The sequence below is a fragment of the Pseudorca crassidens genome, chromosome Y, assembly GCF_039906515.1.
Source record: "Pseudorca crassidens isolate mPseCra1 chromosome Y, mPseCra1.hap1, whole genome shotgun sequence".
NCBI classification, from domain to species: Eukaryota; Metazoa; Chordata; class Mammalia; order Artiodactyla; family Delphinidae; genus Pseudorca; species Pseudorca crassidens.
The window spans coordinates 19,554,597-19,573,655 of NC_090318.1; the positions used below are offsets into that span (position 1 = coordinate 19,554,597).

The following is a 19,059-nucleotide window of genomic DNA, read 5'->3' on the forward strand; positions in this document are numbered from 1 at the left end:
TTGTCTGCAATACTCTCACTACAGTGCTGCTGAGCCCCCTAACTTTCAGGTCTTTTTGTCAGGACTTCTGGTGAGATGGAACTGAAAGGCATTCTCCATAGGAGTTGTGGCTATGTTCCAGCCCCCTTGCCTGGATGGGAAGAGGAGGTGCTGCTTCAGGCATATCTCAATTTCCAAAACAGCCTCACTGGTTGGGAGGGGCTGAGGGTTACACTCAGCCCTAGCTATGAATTAATCCCCTACCTGTCTGTAGCAGGGGACACCTCCATGGCTGATACTGACTTTAATCTGGGAGTAATCAGCTCTGCCCTCCTGCCTCTTAGCTTGAACACCCCTGGACTGCACAGCTTCCAGTTATCATTGACCCTTCTGGTCATGGGACTTGAAAGCACTTTCCAGTGGGTGGTGCTTCGACTCAGCACCTTGACTGGGCAAAGACAAACTGATATCTAGGGCAGGCAAATCTAGTTTGTGGATCTTAATCAGGCAGATATGCACCCCACCAAGTTACCTGCCAAGAACGTGCCAATTTAGTTCTGCGAATGAGAAAATCAGTGGTTGAGATTGACTGGATGCTGCAGGCGTAAACTCAGCCTGCCAAAACTCACATGCTGGTTTTTGCAAGTCCCTGCTCCATCACAGTCAGATACCCAATGGTTGTGCCCAAAAAAACTCTACATTGCCCACAGTGTGAGCTCAGATTACAGGTTCCCACAAAGCAACCCACAATGCTGAGGATAATGCTAATTGTCCCTCCTGGGTTCTTATTTCCCAATGGGGTAACCAACCAGAGGGTCAGAGGAACCTCTTCACATGGTGCTGCGTTTGACTGGGGGAAGTTTCCTCTTACCCTCTTAATGTGCTCTGTCTTGGTCTCAGATGCAGGGGTGTGCTTTAGGCTCACCTCCCCCCCACCATATTTTAGGATTCTATGTTGTCTTGTTCAGAATGGTTGTTAATTTTCCCAGTGTGGGGGAGCAAACTCAGGAAAGACCCATGTCCCAATCTTGGTGACATCATCTCACCTCCTGACTAAATTTTGAGGAATTTCTACTCATTCCCATACCAGCTACACAATTTTACATTTCCCTAAGCAATTTACAAGAGTTCTAATCTCTCCAAAACGTCATCTTATTGTTATTTTGCCTATTTCATTTTTGGCCTAGCTGGTATGAAAAGGTACCTCATGATTCTGATTTGCATTTCCCTAGAGATTACTAAAGTTTCATTTCCTACCTTATTACATACCTTCTTTGGAGAAGTATCTATTCACTTTCTTTCCCAAAATTTTTACTGTTGTCTTTTTGTTGTTGAGTTGTAAGAGTTCTTTGTATATTCTGGTTAGTATAACCTTATGCAACATATGATTAAGAAATACTTTCTCTCATTTTATAATTAGCTTTTCATTTTCTAGAAAATGTTCTTTGATGTAAACTTTTGTAAATTTAGTTGTTGCAATAGAGGGGCTGACTCTCAGCATTTTCCAACCATTGTTCACAATATTTCTCTTGACCTCTATTGTTTAGTGATGTATCTGGACACTCAAGACAAATATTAGTTTTCTTCTAGGTTGTTCAACCAAAAAATAAAAATTTGCTGCTTTGCTTATGTAGACTTAGGTAAACACAATTTTTGGTTATCAAAACATAATTGAATAAAAGACACTGAAACTCCATATACAGATATCCCTTACTAAGGTCATCTAAGACTAAAGAAATTCATAGTTTTTAAAGCCTTGGCAAAAGTTACACTACAGCTATCTTCTAAAACACCTACTTTAAAAGAAAAAAATAAGGTGTGAACCAAACTCTGGCTGAATAAAACGACTTCTGCCAGTCAGTCAGGGGGTGGTATCCTTTACCCCACACCCCACCCACTTATTTAAATGGTACAGTAATTACCTATGCTTCCAAGGCCTGAGAAATCAGCCATTCACAATTATCTTTTCAGTTGATTATTGTCATATGAAGTCACATTAAGTTAAAAGAATACACAGAGACAGTTAAATTAGTCATTACATATTTACTGAACCTTTAACAGAGTAGATGAAATAAAATTCACATTTATGAAAAATCTACAAAATGTCTTTGAATTGCAAAATAAGATTGTCTCAATTTTTTATCTTCAGGAAAAATGTAAGCTGTAAAAATAAAGCAGTGTATTTAGCACTTTTCAGTTTTTCATTTACAGTTTGAAAGAGGTAGGTAATTCTGCAACACCTGAGAAATGTATGGTGATAGCCAACTGTAATAAAAGTTTCAAAAGTAACTAAAAAAAATTGGTCTCATAACCACAGAATGTCTTCCTACACATCTCAAAATAAAATGGTAATTTATTCTACATCCACATTTTTTCTGTACCTTGGTATCCACTGCCACTATAGATTTTACAACTCTAGAAGATTCCATAAAATGGTGCAACGAGCACAATTCAACTCTTCACAACCTTTAAACTTTTCATCATCCAGCTAAAGTGTTTTCAAACAAGGGTTGAGGAAAAAAAGGGTCATATAATAACAATTAGCCAGAGGAAGATTTCTTAAGGGAAACCAAATACATCCCAAACATAACCCAGAACCTTTGTATATCTCTGTATTATTTCACACAATTATCTAATATACCTAGCTACACCCAAAACAGTAGACTTAAATGTTGTCAACCACATTGCTTTCAGCCCAAGATTTACTTTCCACAGAAAACAAGTGCCACAAAGAAGTGTGGTGTGCCACACAACTACCTTAACATTAAATGTCAGGATCTTACATGCAGCAGGATTCTGGTGAAATATGATCAATCACATTAGTTTTAAGGTAAATTCTTACTTCTAACATACATGTTCATTTCCTCTCATAGAAGTGAGTCCAATATTTAACTCAGTAACTAAAGGAGATATTTATAAAAATTTGTTAAAGAACTTTATCTGCTTTTGTTAATTTTGGTAGGGTAGTTAGTCAATTTTCATGTACTTTGTTTTGCTTTCATGTACTGTATGGACCCTTGATCATCAAGGTCAGTGATGGAACTTTTTAAGTATCTCACATTCGGGGCTCTCTTTCCCATTATATAATTAAATTTTGAATCCATTTTAGATCATAAATGTGACAGGAACATATAAATAAGATTATTCAGCTGTTAGATATCAAACTAACAAAGTTAAATAAAGAACAAACTTCAGAAAACTTCCCCCTTCTAAATGCAAAGATCTAAATACTATTTTTTTTCTTCAATCATCTGTTCCAACCTGTAACTAAAGGAATACAAATATTTTTAATTCACATTCAACCTGTCTGTCCAACAATTTGCCTGAATATAATGCCTTCTCTACAAATGACATCTTCATTTACATATTCTGCCACAACTTTGAAGGAGTCAAAACTTGCAGTTATCTCAGTTTAAGTGATAAAAATATTATCAAAAACTAATCTGAATCAAATATGCTGTGTTTTTTCATATCACATACTGCACTTTTATTTCTACCTGGCATTTAAATGAGCTACTAGACAAAAGTAATCATCTTTATATTTTCTTTTACATTAATGAACTAGAATTTAAATTAGTATTAGTTTTTACAAAAAGGAACCATTATCAGACAAGTGTCAATTTAATTCTGATAAATATATGCAAGAGGCAGGGAGAAGGCAATGAGCAGATGAACCGATACATTCAAAGGAGAAGGCAATGAACACATACAGTCCAATGAAGGAAAAAGAAGGCAGATGTGTATAATACAGCTGTGGAAAAATGTATACATTAAAACAACACCTAACTGCTAAGCAGCCTCCTGTACCATGTAGTACAACAGCTAAGAAAATACAGATATGGTAGAAAAAGTAAGAAAATTTTCATCACAAAAGGAAGAGGAACTACTATAGAAAAGTTATATGCAAAATATATCTCTCATTACAGTGATCACACTTCATCTTAGTCAACTGAATCAATGCCCAGAAAAGATCACGTGGAGAGGATCTTTTAAGCTGCATTTTGTTTCATTTGTTCCTTTGGGCTTAGCCTTCAGGTTGCCTCCTGGAGCTCTTTTAGAGGAGGTGTTCAGCTCTTTCTTAGAATCAAGAGCAGTGCAGGGCTGTATCACAGGTGTTGCTGAATCTACATCCGCTGCTTTTACACAGACCTGCTCTTTCAGGATTTCCACCTTCTCACTGAGCTCATTTCTTTCCATCTGAAGAGCTCTGCACAGCTTCTCTAATCGTTCCAGTTTTATTTGAAAGGGCTTGTACTCTTTATCACGGACAGTTTTCTGGGGAAAAAAAGACAAAATTTATGGAACCTTCATATTTGGAAACACAAGTTAGGTTATTATGTACAAAACTAAGTTATCTGAGCCAATCTGTAAACTACTTTTTATCATTTCTTGAACACCACTATATTTAAATAGTTACAACTATTCGGGAGCAATGCAAAAATTAAATTCTCTTGTATTTCTTGAAAGCAAGCAAAATCCACTTCTTGACTTAATAAGTACTAAGTAGACTTAATAAAGTATTATGGAAATTCAGGATCTTAATTTAAAATGCTATAAGTAAGAAGATGAAAGTTCTTATTTCTACAAGTTTTCTTTCCTTCCACCACTTTTGAGTTCCAATATTTTCTCTTGTGAAATATTATAAATTACTCTTATCAAGTATATTAAAGTGAGAAAATTACTAACTGCAAATGAAATACATTTCAACCTTATTTACAGCAAACCAGACAAACAGTACAGTGTTGCCTTTTGTAAAATAATAAGTCAAGGTAGAAAAGCAGCTGATTTTGTGCTCTCTCCATAAAAAATATAAAGAAAGTTGTGTTTTCTGAAGAGCAGAGTCTCTCAGGTTGCAGCCTTCCAACGAGAGCATCAGTATTACCATAATACATGAAAGAAATGCAAATTCTTGGACCACACCAGATATTTAACTAATTAACTATGGGGGAACAGCACACCAGGTTTAACAAGTTTATTCTGCAAAAGTTCAAGTTTGCTATGGAACAAAGCCAAACCCAGATACTTTATAGCTGTCTACACCACAAACATGAGCTAACTGATTAAGAAAAAAAGTTTAAACGCCTCTCTCACAACAATCTAAATCACCGTATTAAAGAGAACATATAATCAAACCTACAGTTACCTAGCAAACCTTCATAAGTTCTAGCCTGCATTAATACTGAAATAAATGAGCATTTTCTATTCAGTCATGTAAAATCTTCTCACCTCTTCAGCCATTTGCAGAAGTGCTTTATTATTATTTTCCCATTTGGTACGCCATATTATCATTTCTTTTTCCAGTTTTTTAATTTTCTTTGTCATCTGTGAACCAACAAAATTGCAAATTTAAATTCTAAACTGCCTGACCCACCACAAAAACATTTTATAATGTTCTTCTAATCCCTCAACACTCACTGTACTTGTCTCACATGGCTGATAGCTATTTATATCTTTATAAAAGTGGCTGTGATGGTCTGTTACATGCAGAGCTAACAGAAGTCCCTATGGTAGAGCAGTAGGAACCAAAGTTGAGACCTGCATATTATGAGAAAAACATATTTGATCTCCTCAGTTTCACAGGAAGCAGCAGCACATGGAAACTTCAGATACCACATTCTGAACTCTCAATTAGGGTTGGAGTGCAATTCATTCCAGCTGGAGGTAACAAGAGATGAGAACTCCTTCTCCCCAAGTTGTATGAAAAAAGTGTCCATGTTCTCGAGTAACTCATCAGATTCTTGGAAGGACAGAGATTCACAGCCCCCAACAGATTTAAGAATCATAAGACATATTAGTATCAGAACTAGAGGCAGGATAACAAGTGATCACGAAAAATACTTTAATTATTAAATCCTTAGCTTTAATCATCCTCACAACTCACAAGACAGTTTTATTTCAGACTTTGTTAAAGATAAAATGATTCAAAAAATGACGTCCCATGCTACAAGATCTCAGTTTTCGGAAATTCAGAATAAGATTCAGGTATGCTGGTCTATCACCCTTGTTTCTAATAATACTTTATTGTTGGTCTGCACATTAGGTCTTTTCTAGGTAGAGATATTGAGTCAGGCACTGTTGAGGGAAACAAGGATAAGACAGAGCCAATGCCGTGTGCCACGGTATTTTAATTACCCACAAAATACCACCATGCAGTGAGACAAAGACTATGTGGCTTGAGTGCTGATCTGTAGTAACCTCTACAGCCACTAGCAGAGAGGAATGTGTTCCAGTCCAAAGGATTCTCCAGCAGGATAACAAATTTGGGAGTCCCCGTCTTAAACTGTCCTTCATCAAAAGCATACATGTGTTGGAGTCCAGCTGACACTTCCACTGTGTCCCTCGACCAAAGCCTCAACTGAGAGGACTGTCACTGAATTCTCCACATTACTGGGTGTAAAAATACCTGAAGGTGGTAAACAGAGCACTTAACATCGCCAAGCACTGTTTGAAATACAGCAGATACATTTATTACTTTCATTTTTAAGAATAAAGGAACAAAAAGGAATAGAAAGGTTAAACAACTGGCCCATGGTCTACAATAAATGACAACAATTATTGATCCAAGAAATGTGACTGCCAGGCATGTGCTCTAAACCACTATGTTTGTTAAGATTTAATAATAATCATGACTAATACCTATTGAACGCTTACAAAATTCCAGGCCCTACTGTTACTTATCCTCCATTGACCACCTTTTATAAAAAAATCCCAATTTTAAGGGGAAATGCCAAGCTAAACAGCTTGCCCCAAGGAATTCACACAACGCAAACAAGAGATCTCAGTTCCAGCATCCATGCTCCAAACCAAGGTACTCCCTGCTTATTTTGAGAAAGAGGCAGGTAACTATACACTTTAAAATTGTCCTTTAGCCCATATTCTGAACTAGAATGACCCAAAACATTTTTGTACACCAAACTTTAACTACTTTATAAATTTTATAAAGATGTCTCTCTATATTATATGTATAGAGATCAAATTTAAAAGACTAAAAACATTTTAGGCTAATAATCTACCAATGTTTTATGAAAGAACTGGGAGTGATCATCTGAAGTGACTCTTTTAAAAATCTACTCCTAACAACAATTCGCCTTTAGTACAAAAATTTAATTTTAAGAGTATTAAGATCATTAGCAACTTGGGGTAATTTCAGGGCAAAATTTCTAAATAAGCCAGCAGAGGATAAGAAAAGATAAAGTTAAGATCAGGATCAGACTCCATCCAAATAGTAATTATGCTTAAAATAACCTCTTATAAATTTAGTAGTGATATTCTACTAAAAATATGTAAATACCTTTTCCATTTCCTGCCTGAAGGTTGTAAACAGTTCATTGCTTTTTGCCATGGTAGTCTGGAATTCTTCAAACTTATCCATATAAACAGAAAGCTACAGAAAAAAGTATCAAATATTCTGAGTTCCAGATAAGTGACATAAAATCCCAAAGACTATCAAAATAACACAGTGTGGCGAAACATTAGTTACTTGTTATAAGTGATAAAAAATGAGGGCAAATGCATAATAAATCTTTGAGCAGACATAAATGGCTAAAATTCTTATAACTCACTGAAATGCACTGAGACTTACGAAATTTTGTTGGTCTAATGTAACTGTACATGTTTAATATGTACATTTACTATAGCTCCATTTCACCAATATAAACTACAGTGGTATAACTACACATTTCATATAATTATAATGCTTTATGCACTACCCTTCTCCTTACATTTGTAAAACTGTTCTTAGAAAAGATCAATCTTTCAGAGTACAACCTGCATAATTATTAGCTTGATATCAAGGCTATGTCTTTCCGTACCTAAGCAGGAAAATACAACAGAAGTCAAAGAATAGTTTGGCTGAAGGAGAAAGAATTTAGTGGGAGTACAGTTGAGAAAAAGATCTTCGAAAAGAGGCAGAAACAACAATTTTTATTTTAACCCCTATCCTCAAGGAATTTTTATTCTAGCTGGGAAAATAATGCTAACTGACAAGACTAAAGAGAATACAGAATGCAGAGTCACCTTTTCCTCTTCCACAGAAAATGAGTTCAGTTGGGGAGGGGAGTGCTACTGTAATATAACTGTATTATCTTCAAGACGAGGAAACAGAGGTTCAGAAAATAAAGTGGTTTGCCAGAGAAGTAGAAAAGAATAAAAGATGGAGGACAAAAAAAGTGGCTTTTCCACTTTCATTAGTGCTATATTAGGAATATTAAATAGATCCATGTGAATAGGATAGGGAGGGAGTAGGATACGATGCAATGACACTTAAGGGAGATTAGAAGTTATGGCAGTTTTAGCATGGTCCATTTTTACTGAAAATGGAACATCCAAGTATCCTGTTCCACCTGAGAGTTCAGTGCTGGCCAATACTGTGTAGTTAGTAAGTGGTAACTACCATACACTTGAACTTATGTGCCTACATTACTAAACAGTGGTCAAGACACACCAGTAAGACTATGAAATCATCAATGAAAGCTGGAAACTAACATAGTAAGAACATACAATGAGACTAATACTTGGAAAGGACAGCCACATTTAGGGAGCAGGTGGCAGTAAAGAAAACTAATGATTAGATAGGAAATGTCAAAAAGTGACACGTCCCTAACAACAGAAATTGCACTGATAACATTACAACAGAATCAGAGCTGGCATGTGAGCTTGGTAAATAGGTCCTCTTGGTGTCTCATCCTGGAGAAATTATCAATGACTCCCACATTAAAGACCATCTCCCAAAGCAAATACAGACTTTTTTATACACTCTCCACATCAATTCTCTTCTCCATTTATATGAATCACTGAGTATACAGGGATAATAAAGAAGGTAAATAAACTGGTAAAACTTTACAAGATGAGAAGCGTAATCCTTCCAATATCTTTCCTTTAAAGCAAGGATGCAGCATCTGCTCCCGTTATTCTACACAAGGCAACCAAATTAGAAACTGGAAAGGACAACACAAGAAGGCTGAACTGAAAACCAGGGAGAACTCCAATTCTTTTAAAAAGAACAAACATGCAACCTTACCTGGAAGTGGACCTAACACTACACATACAACAAAATATGTACTTTCTACTGTTTTATTTTCCTCATAGGAGAAACTCAAAAGATACTGGAGAAACTATCCGGGATAGTATTGATAGAATGGGAACACTGAAAACAGTCTGACCAGACATACCAATTTGCCTGGAACTGAGGGGTTTCTTGGGATACAGGACTTCCAGAGAAAATTCCTAGTCAAAACATGATAAGTAAGTCACCCGAAGTGAAGAGGAAAATTTCAGGAGGCCAAAAGACCTATTATTCAGTTCAGCTCTGGCTCTGGCTGGGAACCAGGAGACTCACAAACTCTGCTAACCTCTACTGTCAAGTTACCTGTTGTTTTAACTGTACTTCTTGCTGTTTCATTTCTTCAAACTTGTGCCTCGATTCTGTTGCTTCTTTTAATAGCTAGAAAACAGAAACATTCTGGCAAAACACTAGTAGTAATTACACATTTGACTAAAGTGTCAGATGGCCGAACACTAAGCCTCTCCTTCATTATTTTAACAAGAATCATGGGTCAGTGAAACATCCTATTACATCAATTGCCAATTATCCCTATCTTTGATCTGTTAAACCCTTGTTAATACTTAGGAATATAGAAATAATCTTTAAAACACTTACAGATAAAAAGTACCTGAGAGGCATAGTAAGGTTTATAAAACTCAGGGTTGGGCTTCCCTGGTGGCTTAGTGGTTGAGAGTCTGCCTGCCGATGCAGGGGACACAGGTTCGTGCCCCGGTCCGGGAAGATCCCACATGCCACGGAGTGTCTGGGCCCGTGAGCCATGGCCGCTGAGCCTGCGCGTCCGGAGGCTGTGCTCCGCAGCGGGACAGGCCACAGCAGTGGGAGGACCGTGTAACGCAAAAAAAAAAAAAAAACCTCAGAGTTAAATTGTTCTGTTATAGGTGAAAATAATCAGATGTCTACACTTCAAAGCAGAAAACAGGGTGATGAATCTTGACCTTATCTGGGTGGTCGAGAAAGCTCATTGACGTCATGAGAGGCAAGATGAGGCAGGTAGAAAGTATGTGTAGCAAAGCAATGAAGACAAACTGGGTCTCTAATTACCTTTTTAAAAGTGGGGCAGATGAGTATCTAGTTAATACACCCGGGTTTTTAAGAAAATGGTACAGTAAATTTTCTTGGTAGGCAGCTGTGAAATTCAATCCTTGAACTTCTGAAATAATGTTACATACAGTGTAAATAAGGCTTAAAATATCCTCAAAGCAACCAGAAAGTATACTTATGTAATACGTGTATGTATGTACATGTGTTATATATGTACACACACAGACACATTCACGTACACTCATGTGTGCAAGCAGTTCATAGTCCACATTGAAAACAGCAACTGTATCTTCACTGTCTATGGCTTTGTACTGAAGGTCCATGCTGTAAAAAATGTATGTCTCTAAATCCTAGACTCACACTAAGGGTGAGTTGTTTACATCATGAGGGACACACAGGAATACTACTCATGGTATATGTATGCCATACCATGTTTACCTCAGTGCCTAGGCTACTTGAATGAAATGCTGGATGGAATAGTCCACATTACTAGAATCATTTCTCACTTTATTAATTTAAGTTAAGCACAGATGATTTAATTTATGTATGATAAATATGAGATTTCACTATGTTCACAATTGACAAGCAAAATAATCTGAGCAGACTCAAGGAACAATACCGTATGATTAGGAAATAGAGAATTCTGTTAAATTTCATCAGAAAGTTATACCAGAGTAATTAAACAAGCAGTTTACCTGCCTTAAACTTTTAGAAAAAATGTAACAGAGAGTGTAGGAGACCCATTTTTGGTGTGAAAAAACTTGGTGTGAAATTTAATTGCCCCTCACTCTCAAGGCCTAATTTGCCAATAACTGGCATAAATCTTGAACCTGGTGACTCACTATCTAAAAATCAAGACAACATTCTACATACAGAAAATCAAACATGTGCAGGTCTTTCCATTAAACTTGGTATGATAGTTCCAGTATATATTTTATATGAAAATTTCATCAGAAATACAAAACCAAATGTATTCTTACATTTCTCAATCTAGACAGTAAAAAAACAAATCACATGACCCAAGATCTACGTAAAATAATGTTGAATGAGTTTAAGAGATTTAAGTGGCTTTGGTAACAATTTTGACACTATAATTAACTTACCATCTCTCTTTCTCTTTGATGTTTGTCATCAGCTTCCTTTATGAGCTGTGTTGTTTGCTGAAGCTTGGCATCCACAAGTTGTTGTTGCAGTTCCTTGTGTTTGAACACTTTATCAATATGCTAGAAGGAAAATAAAATTTCTTCCATCACTTAATGAAAAAGGGTACACACTGGTGAGGGAAGTATATAACACAAGTTACAGTATCTTGTCTCCCTGTTGTTTCTACCAATACTATGATAGCTAACAACACTGGGTCTTTCTGTGCATATGCTTGAAGAAGAATCTATTTATATTACCTTGCAAACCACCCTACACCTACAAGAAATATCCCCTCTGACTACTTCCCCATACTTGTTCCTTGTTGGAGGTGGGCTATTACCATCAACAGTTTTGTATATCCTATTTCTGCTCTATATTGAATATTAGGCTCAAACTATCAAGAAAAAGACTGAAAAGGAGATCAAACTATTAAACCCATTCAACATACACAGGACTCCCGGACATTTTTTTCTCCTCATTAAATTTTCCAGAATTTCATACTGTAGGTAGTAGTATGTAGTACCATGGCATAATGGTAGGACTAGCCTGGAGTCATATCCTGGCTTAGTGGAGGATCTTGGACAAATTCTCCCCATCTCCCCATGAATCTCAGTTTTCTTAACTAAAAAGGCTGATAAACACATCTACCTTGCGGAGTTATTGTACAAATCAATGCAATGGTTAAACTAAGGGGCTTGGTGCCTGACACATTAGTAAACACTTGGTAAGAGAAGATGTCATATTTCCAAACTAAACTGTTAAGTGGCACTCATGTACAATAAAGTAATCAGAACATCCATCTCAGAGAAATAGTAACTCTCTTAGTTAAATAACCCATGTAAGAGAAAGAAAGGCTAATTGATAAGACATAACCTAATTAGCTTTTGAGGACTGTACCAGATCTGTCTTGAATTGCAGACAGTTTGATTATTAAATTATATTCTTACCCAAAGGAAGACAAAATTCTGTCATATCTCAAAAAAGATTTAGAAGTAATATGACTTGGACATACATTTTCCAAATTCACTACATTAATAGCCAGGTAGACTGTCATTCTTGAAAACAACAAAACATAAAAGACTCCTTTAAGAAAGTGCTGACTCTATAAAAATAAATACAAGAAAAAAGAAAATTCACTGCATAGGCTTAAAAATTGTCTCTTCAATAAGCAGAATCCAAGGAGAAAAAAAGAGAGGGAAACCTATATATCACAAAGACTTGCGACGTAACAACCAATCAATTGTTTAAGCCTTATTTGGACCTGATTCAAACAATCTTATAAAGTGGGAGATGGAGAAATGTAAACAGTGATAAAGTATTTGATTAGTTATTGTGAAATTTTTAGGTATGAAAATGGTATTGTATTCTGCTTCAAAAAAGTCTTGCCATTTCAAGATATGCATTTAAACAGTGGAGTGAAATAATATATCATCTTGGATTTGCTTGAAAGTAGATAAAAAATGTTACTAGGCACAAAAGTGAATAACTGCTGAAACTAACTGATGAATTCTTTTTAATTTTCAAATTATGGAAGTTAGAAAACTGTTAAAAGATAGAAGAATGGTTTGGAAAATGCTCAAAATCTTAAAAATGTTTTCAAACACTATATAAAATTATAAATTGAAATAATCTGAAATTTGAAACTGCACAAATGCCACAATCTTTTTCTGTTGTTGTTGTAAAATACATATGAAGTTTTCCATTTTAACTGGAGATAATGTTTTTTAGTTAGCAATTTTTACCTGTTTGCATAAGGATCAAAATACATAAAAGAATAATATTTTACTAGCTTAAAGCACATTAAAGACAGGGTATGCACCCTTTGGAAAACCCAAAGCCTCTCATCCTGCACATTTGACCTGTGAAAGTAACAAAACTTCGATGAGCAGGTTATCACCAATTTGCTTTTAATCTAGACACCACCCAACTTCCAGACTAGTTTGTAAAGTAATTGCAATGACCAGGTTCTGCAGCCACAGATCATTCCTATTAACTTTTTACTTCATTAAGTATACCAACAGGACTAGGTAATGGGTTATTTTCTTCTCCCAAATACAATATAGTAGGGGGAAAGCAATGGTACTGTACTGTACAGATTATTACAGAAGTCTGAGATATTCAGTGTTTGGGTGCCAAATATTTATTTATTGTTAGGTCAGATATGGGAAAAACTGTCTCTGTGCTAAAATCATATTCTTCCAGTACTACATGGGAAACAAGTACTACTTAACATGTCTCCTAGAAATTACCTTACATATCCAAATCCACTGACTCCTGGGACATCAAGTGATGATCCCAATTCAGTTCACATAGTGCCTAACCTTCTCCTAAGAAATCACTGACTTCCACTATAAATATGCATAAGTTCTAAAACTGTCCGGTGACAATAAAATTTGTAAGAAGTGGCACAAAGTTTTTGGAAATAACAAGATGTCTAAACACAGAAAACATCTTTACCTCCTCCCTCAGTGCATACTGTTCAATGAGCTTCTTCAGTTTCTCTCCCAGTTCAATATTTTCCTGGTGGAGTTTGGCGTTGTGTACATCATGTTGTTCTAGTTGTGCCTGGATTTCATTCAAAGTAAACTGGAAATGTGCAGTTGCTTCTTTACGTCTTTCTTCTTCTTCTCTTGCCTGCTGCATATTTTCTTCCTAATTAACCAAAATCTTTTTGTTAATACTGTGAAACTATAGCGCAAATGCTGAAAAAAAAGATGTTGCCGCTATGTGGGTTCATATAATGCTGCCCAAAGTATTACTTCTGAACTAAAATCTTCTCCCTTCTGGTCTACAGCCAGAAAGCTCTCACTGAAAATCAAGCAGATTTTCCAAACTAGACAGAGTAATCATAGAAACACAAACTGCCCTGCTATAAATAAAGTGTTATCTGACCATCTACATAATCACTATACTACAGTACAAGTGAGGAGCCTGTCCACACAGTGTGCTTCTTCCACATTATTTTGCCAAATATCCTCCTCACTGGTTAAGCAGAGCATCTTCTTAGATCAGCCTCAAGTGATATATATCCCATTTAGCACCTTACTTTCTGAGTCACATTCCCTAAAGGGCAAGGGACAAATGGAATCTTTATTTTAAAAAGCTTACTTTCAACTCTTTCAAATGCCAAAAGACCTTTACCTAAACAATTATTAGTTCAGTCAAAATTTTGACCTGTTTTAAGAAAAAAGATCTACTTTTACTATATCTAAATCCAAGGTTTCAAAAGCAAAGGGAAAAAAAATACCCACACACTAGATGATTATTTCTTGAGTTGTCCTATATTCTAGGTCCTTGAGACTTTCAGAGATAGGGGTAATCAGACATCAACCATGCTCAATCAAAATCATACTCCAACTGTACCTCTTTATTGCTAAAGGCAGACATGTTCCCATTATAGGAGGTAGATTCTTTCTAGAGTCTACTCTTTGTCCTTCTTCCCCTACTGATACAAATTTTGACACCTGTTCCCTCTTCCTTCACTTCCTTTACTAATTCCTTTATATCAGCTCAGGTATGACTAGTATTCTGAAGTATTCAGCAACTAAATAGTTGAAAATGCACTGAGTAGAAAGCAAACTACCCAATTAGCATCCATAGGAGAGCTCTGCCACATGCTTTTCCTTTAAACTCATTCTGACTCAAGTCTGTAAGTTTCTTCATTTCAGCCAAGCCATTTCATTCCTTATCCAGGGGAAACATGGTAATCAACTACATTAATGGTCAGAAGACTATGCGGCAGCCTTAAACTTCCTAAGCAGGGGGATTATTGACATAAACATCAGTACATTCTAGCTTCCCTGTGATCAAGTATGAGGTAAGGAGCTCTTCCTTGAATCTGAAACCAAATGTTAGATATAAAAAGTCTTTGATGTACAATGACATCACACACAGCATTAGCCCAAGCAAAATAAAAAGCAAGGTAGTTTGTCTCTGAGGACCCCACAGACTGGTCTGCTCAGGAACCTAATCTACCAGAGCAATTGTACCCAGGATTTATCAACCAGCACCCATTAATGTAACTAAGTCCCACAAAGCAAATGACATAAGGATTTACTTCAAATACATACAGGGTAATTATAAAATCAGCCTAAGTACCTCCTGTAAAACAGAAAAAGAAACCAACTAACCTTTAATGTCTTATTGTGACGCTGAAGTTCCCTGCAAAGAGACTCTAGTTTGCTTCTTGCCAAGATAGCCTTGCTGTGTTCACTCTGCAACTGAACTTTCTCTTTCACGATCTGGGCTTGCTTCTTCTGCAGAATCTTCACTTGCTTCTGAACGTTCCTGCTCTCCTCCAGCTAAAAGTAATAAGCACTTTCTTTAGGTTTAGAAAGTAAAAACTTTTGAATTAAAACTGGAAAAATAGCAATTATAGTCATGGAACTTTTTCTCTTACTTTTTTACTCAGATGTCACAAGAAAGTACACAAATCATTTAATGCAGGAAGAAAACCAATTTCATTGTCTATTATTTTATTAAAAACTAAATCTCTTAAGAACACTTCTTATGAATCAACACTATCTAGAGTTTTATTTTTCTAAAAGAAAAATGTGAAACACACTTTGTTGAAAAGGGTAAGCAGCACTCAGGAGTCTTTGTGAGTAAAGAAGGCAATTTTAGAGTTAGAGCAAATTCTTCTGTTTTATGCTAACAGACATTTCAATAAAGCTTTCAAAACGAATAAACGTTCACTCAAATACTCCAAGTGCAAAAGTAACATATCCAAGAAACCTATCAAGTCTCCTTACAGGTAAAATATTTACAGCTACTAAAAACAGCTTTATTGAAATTCCTGCAGGGAAAAAATAATCTTGCTTTTGTATCTTACTATGGTCTATGAGCAGAGCACACTAATTTAAGTGTAGGTTAAACAGGTTCCATAGGTTCTATACAAATTATCTGTAACTAAACCTCTTTCTTTCCCCGTCCAAAGTTCTCACATACCAGAGGATTAGTATAATCTCTATTGTGCCTATTGTAATTATACTCTTCAATGGTAACAATAATTTAAAAAAATACTGGTACTGCATCTCAGAAGCTGATATATTACACTGAATTGATTAGGTACTGACGTTGAAATAATAAACATTAATAAACATTAATGATTAAAAAGACTGAATGAGCGTCCAGAAGATGGGCACAAATGCAATTAATTTTTTTGTTTGGTTATTTATTTATTGGCGCGTTGGGTCTTTGTTGCTGTGCGTGGGCTTTCTCTAGTTGCAGAAAGCGGGTGCTGTTCTTCTTTGCGGTGCACAGGCTTCTAATTGCAGTGGCTTCTCTTTGCTGCAGAGCACCAGCTCTAGGCGCGTGGGCTTCAGTAGTTGTGGCTCATGGGCCCTAGAGCGCAGGCTCACTAGTTGTGGCACATGGGCTTAGGTGCTCCACGGCACGTGAGATCTTCCCAGAGCAGGGATCGAACTCATGTCCCCTGCATTGGCAGGCGGATTCTTAACCACTGCACCACCAGGGAAGTTCCTGTATTTAATTTATTTGATGTGGAGACACTGACAGATTGATGGTTTCTCTATAGAAATATACTGCAGAGAGGTAGAGGGAATTTGAGGATTAATATTTAACAAAAAAGGTATCATCTCACTGTGGCACTTTTATAATACTATAGTGACTGTGGAGAAACAGGTATTAAAATGATCTTCAGCGATGAAGATCCAGTTGCATTTTCATCTGCCTAGTTATATTTTTGGATACCCAGAGTTGGCATTACACCAGGCAGGTGGAATGAACAAAGGGGATAAGGAGTATTTCCAAAGAGAAATACTGATTATGATGATGTATGAAACCTAAGGGAAAAAAAAGACATAAAGACAGAAGGTGGTATGGGTAAAGACAAAGCAGAGAATGTAGAGGTGGCTACAGCAGTTACAGAAAACAACTGCAATGGGAGTACTTCAACAGGTATGCTGCACCAATGGTTACAGTCTGAATAGAGTATCTTTTGACTTTTCACCTCTGGAGCAGAGGACAGCCAGGGAGGGCACAGTGATGAGGTAGTCAGGAACAAGAAGCTGAAGTGACATCAGGGAAGATGGCACAGTGGACAGAGCCAGGAATCTGTCTCCACATCTAGACAACAACTACACTGACAGAAACTGATATAATTATTTTGGAACTCTGAGGTCTATTCAAAGGCTTGCAATTTCCAGAGAAATACTTGGTCAGTAAATTGTAATTAATTTTGGTTCATTTAAACCAAAAGCAGTGTAGTAGTACTTATTCTTCCACTCCACAGCGCCATGGCAGGCGGCCATACTAAAATTCTTGGAGCGACTCACATGAGCCAGGGTAGGCAATGAAGACTCAGTCCTCCAAATGTCAGGGATCTGTGTTCTGACTCTGGATTTATAAATACACCTGATCATAAAAGGGTAGACACAGAGGTGGGCCACCAGTGTTGCAAACACCTCCATGTGAAGAAGCATGTAGGGGACCGAAGGAAACAGGATCAATTTTATTATTTTCCCCTTCATTTATCCTTTTTTATCCCCTTTGAAGAGACATTAAGCACTAGAACATGCAAAACCAACCCCATCTGGGGAAATTTAGAAAGTCACCATGCAAGTCTAGGATCAAAGATGACGTGAGAAGACCTTAGATTTGCATCACAGGCTGATCTCTAACAAAGAGACACTCTACAACAATAACAAAACAAAATTAAACAAAACAACAAACCTTGGTAAAGAGAGAGAATCTCATATCCAGAACCACCACACCGTAAGATTCAAATGTCCAGTTTTTAACAACTATAAAAAAATCAATAGGCATACAACAAAATAAAGTATGGCCCATTCAAAGGAAAAAGACCAATCAAGCAAATTGCCCTAGAGAAACACCAGATGGTAGAATTATCAGAGACTTTAAAATAACTGTAGTTAAAATGCCTAGAGTTAAAGAAAGATGCAGACAAAGTCAGGAAACAATGTATAAGTAAAATGGAAAAATCAATAAGGAGACAGAAACCACAGAAAGGAACCAAAAGAAAAAATCTGGAGTGAAGAGTACAGTAATTGAAACAAGAAATTCACTAGAGGGATTAAAAATCTGATTTGAGCAGGGAGAAGAAAGAAACAGTGAACTTGTAGAATAGAAATTATCAACTCAGAGGAAATAGAAATAAAATAGACTGAGGAACGATCTAGGAGCTAAGGTACCTGTGGGACACCATCAAGTGGACCAACACACCCATTGTGGGAGACCAAGAAGAAAAAAGAGAGAGAGAAAGGGGCAGAAAGGTTACTTGAAAACTAATGACCAAAACTTTCCCAAATCTGATTCCAAGATATGAATACACAAGCCCAACAAACTCTAAGAATGATAAAGTCACCACACTCACACTGAGACAGATAGTAATAAAACTGTCGAATGTCAATGACAGATCTTGAAAGCAACAAGAGGAAAAACAACTCATCACATACAAAGGATCCCATTAAGATGATCTAATTTTTTAAAAATTAGAGTATAATTGCTTTACAATGTTGTGTTAGTGTCTGCTATACAATGAAGTGAATCAGCTATATGTACATCTCCTGCCTCTTGGACCTCCCTTCACCCCCACCCATCCTACCCATCTATGTCATCACAGAGCACCCAGCTGAGTTCCCTGCGCTATATAGCAGGTTCCCACTAGCTATCTGTTTTACACGTGGTAGTGCACATATGTTAAACTTATTCTCCCAATTTGTTCCAACCTCCCCTTCCCCTCCCCCGTCCGTGTTCACATGTCCGTTCTCAACATGTCTCTATTCCTGCCCTAGAAATAGATTAATCTGTACCATTTTTCTAGATTCCACATACATGCGTTAATATATGGT

The 19,059-nt window shown here is 36.6% G+C and overlaps 1 protein-coding gene across 2 annotated transcripts in view; it reads right to left on the minus strand.

Annotated features, from left to right (window-relative positions):
- Positions 1-2,016: 2,016 nt before the first annotated feature.
- LOC137217809 (gamma-taxilin-like) overlaps positions 2,017-19,059 on the minus strand; it is a 57,689-nt gene continuing 40,646 nt past the window's right edge. Inside the window, exons 4-10 of one of the 2 annotated variants that reach the window (XM_067724770.1) lie at positions 15,358-15,528; positions 13,685-13,879; positions 11,188-11,307; positions 9,347-9,421; positions 7,271-7,363; positions 5,206-5,301; positions 2,017-4,254 (exon numbers count right to left, since the gene is read on the minus strand). In XM_067724770.1, the coding sequence (XP_067580871.1) occupies positions 3,934-4,254; positions 5,206-5,301; positions 7,271-7,363; positions 9,347-9,421; positions 11,188-11,307; positions 13,685-13,879; positions 15,358-15,528 (1,071 nt within the window). In that variant the 3' untranslated portion in view covers positions 2,017-3,933. The remainder of the gene's footprint in view (positions 4,255-5,205; positions 5,302-7,270; positions 7,364-9,346; positions 9,422-11,187; positions 11,308-13,684; positions 13,880-15,357; positions 15,529-19,059) is intronic. The other variant, XM_067724771.1, reaches the window with a different exon arrangement.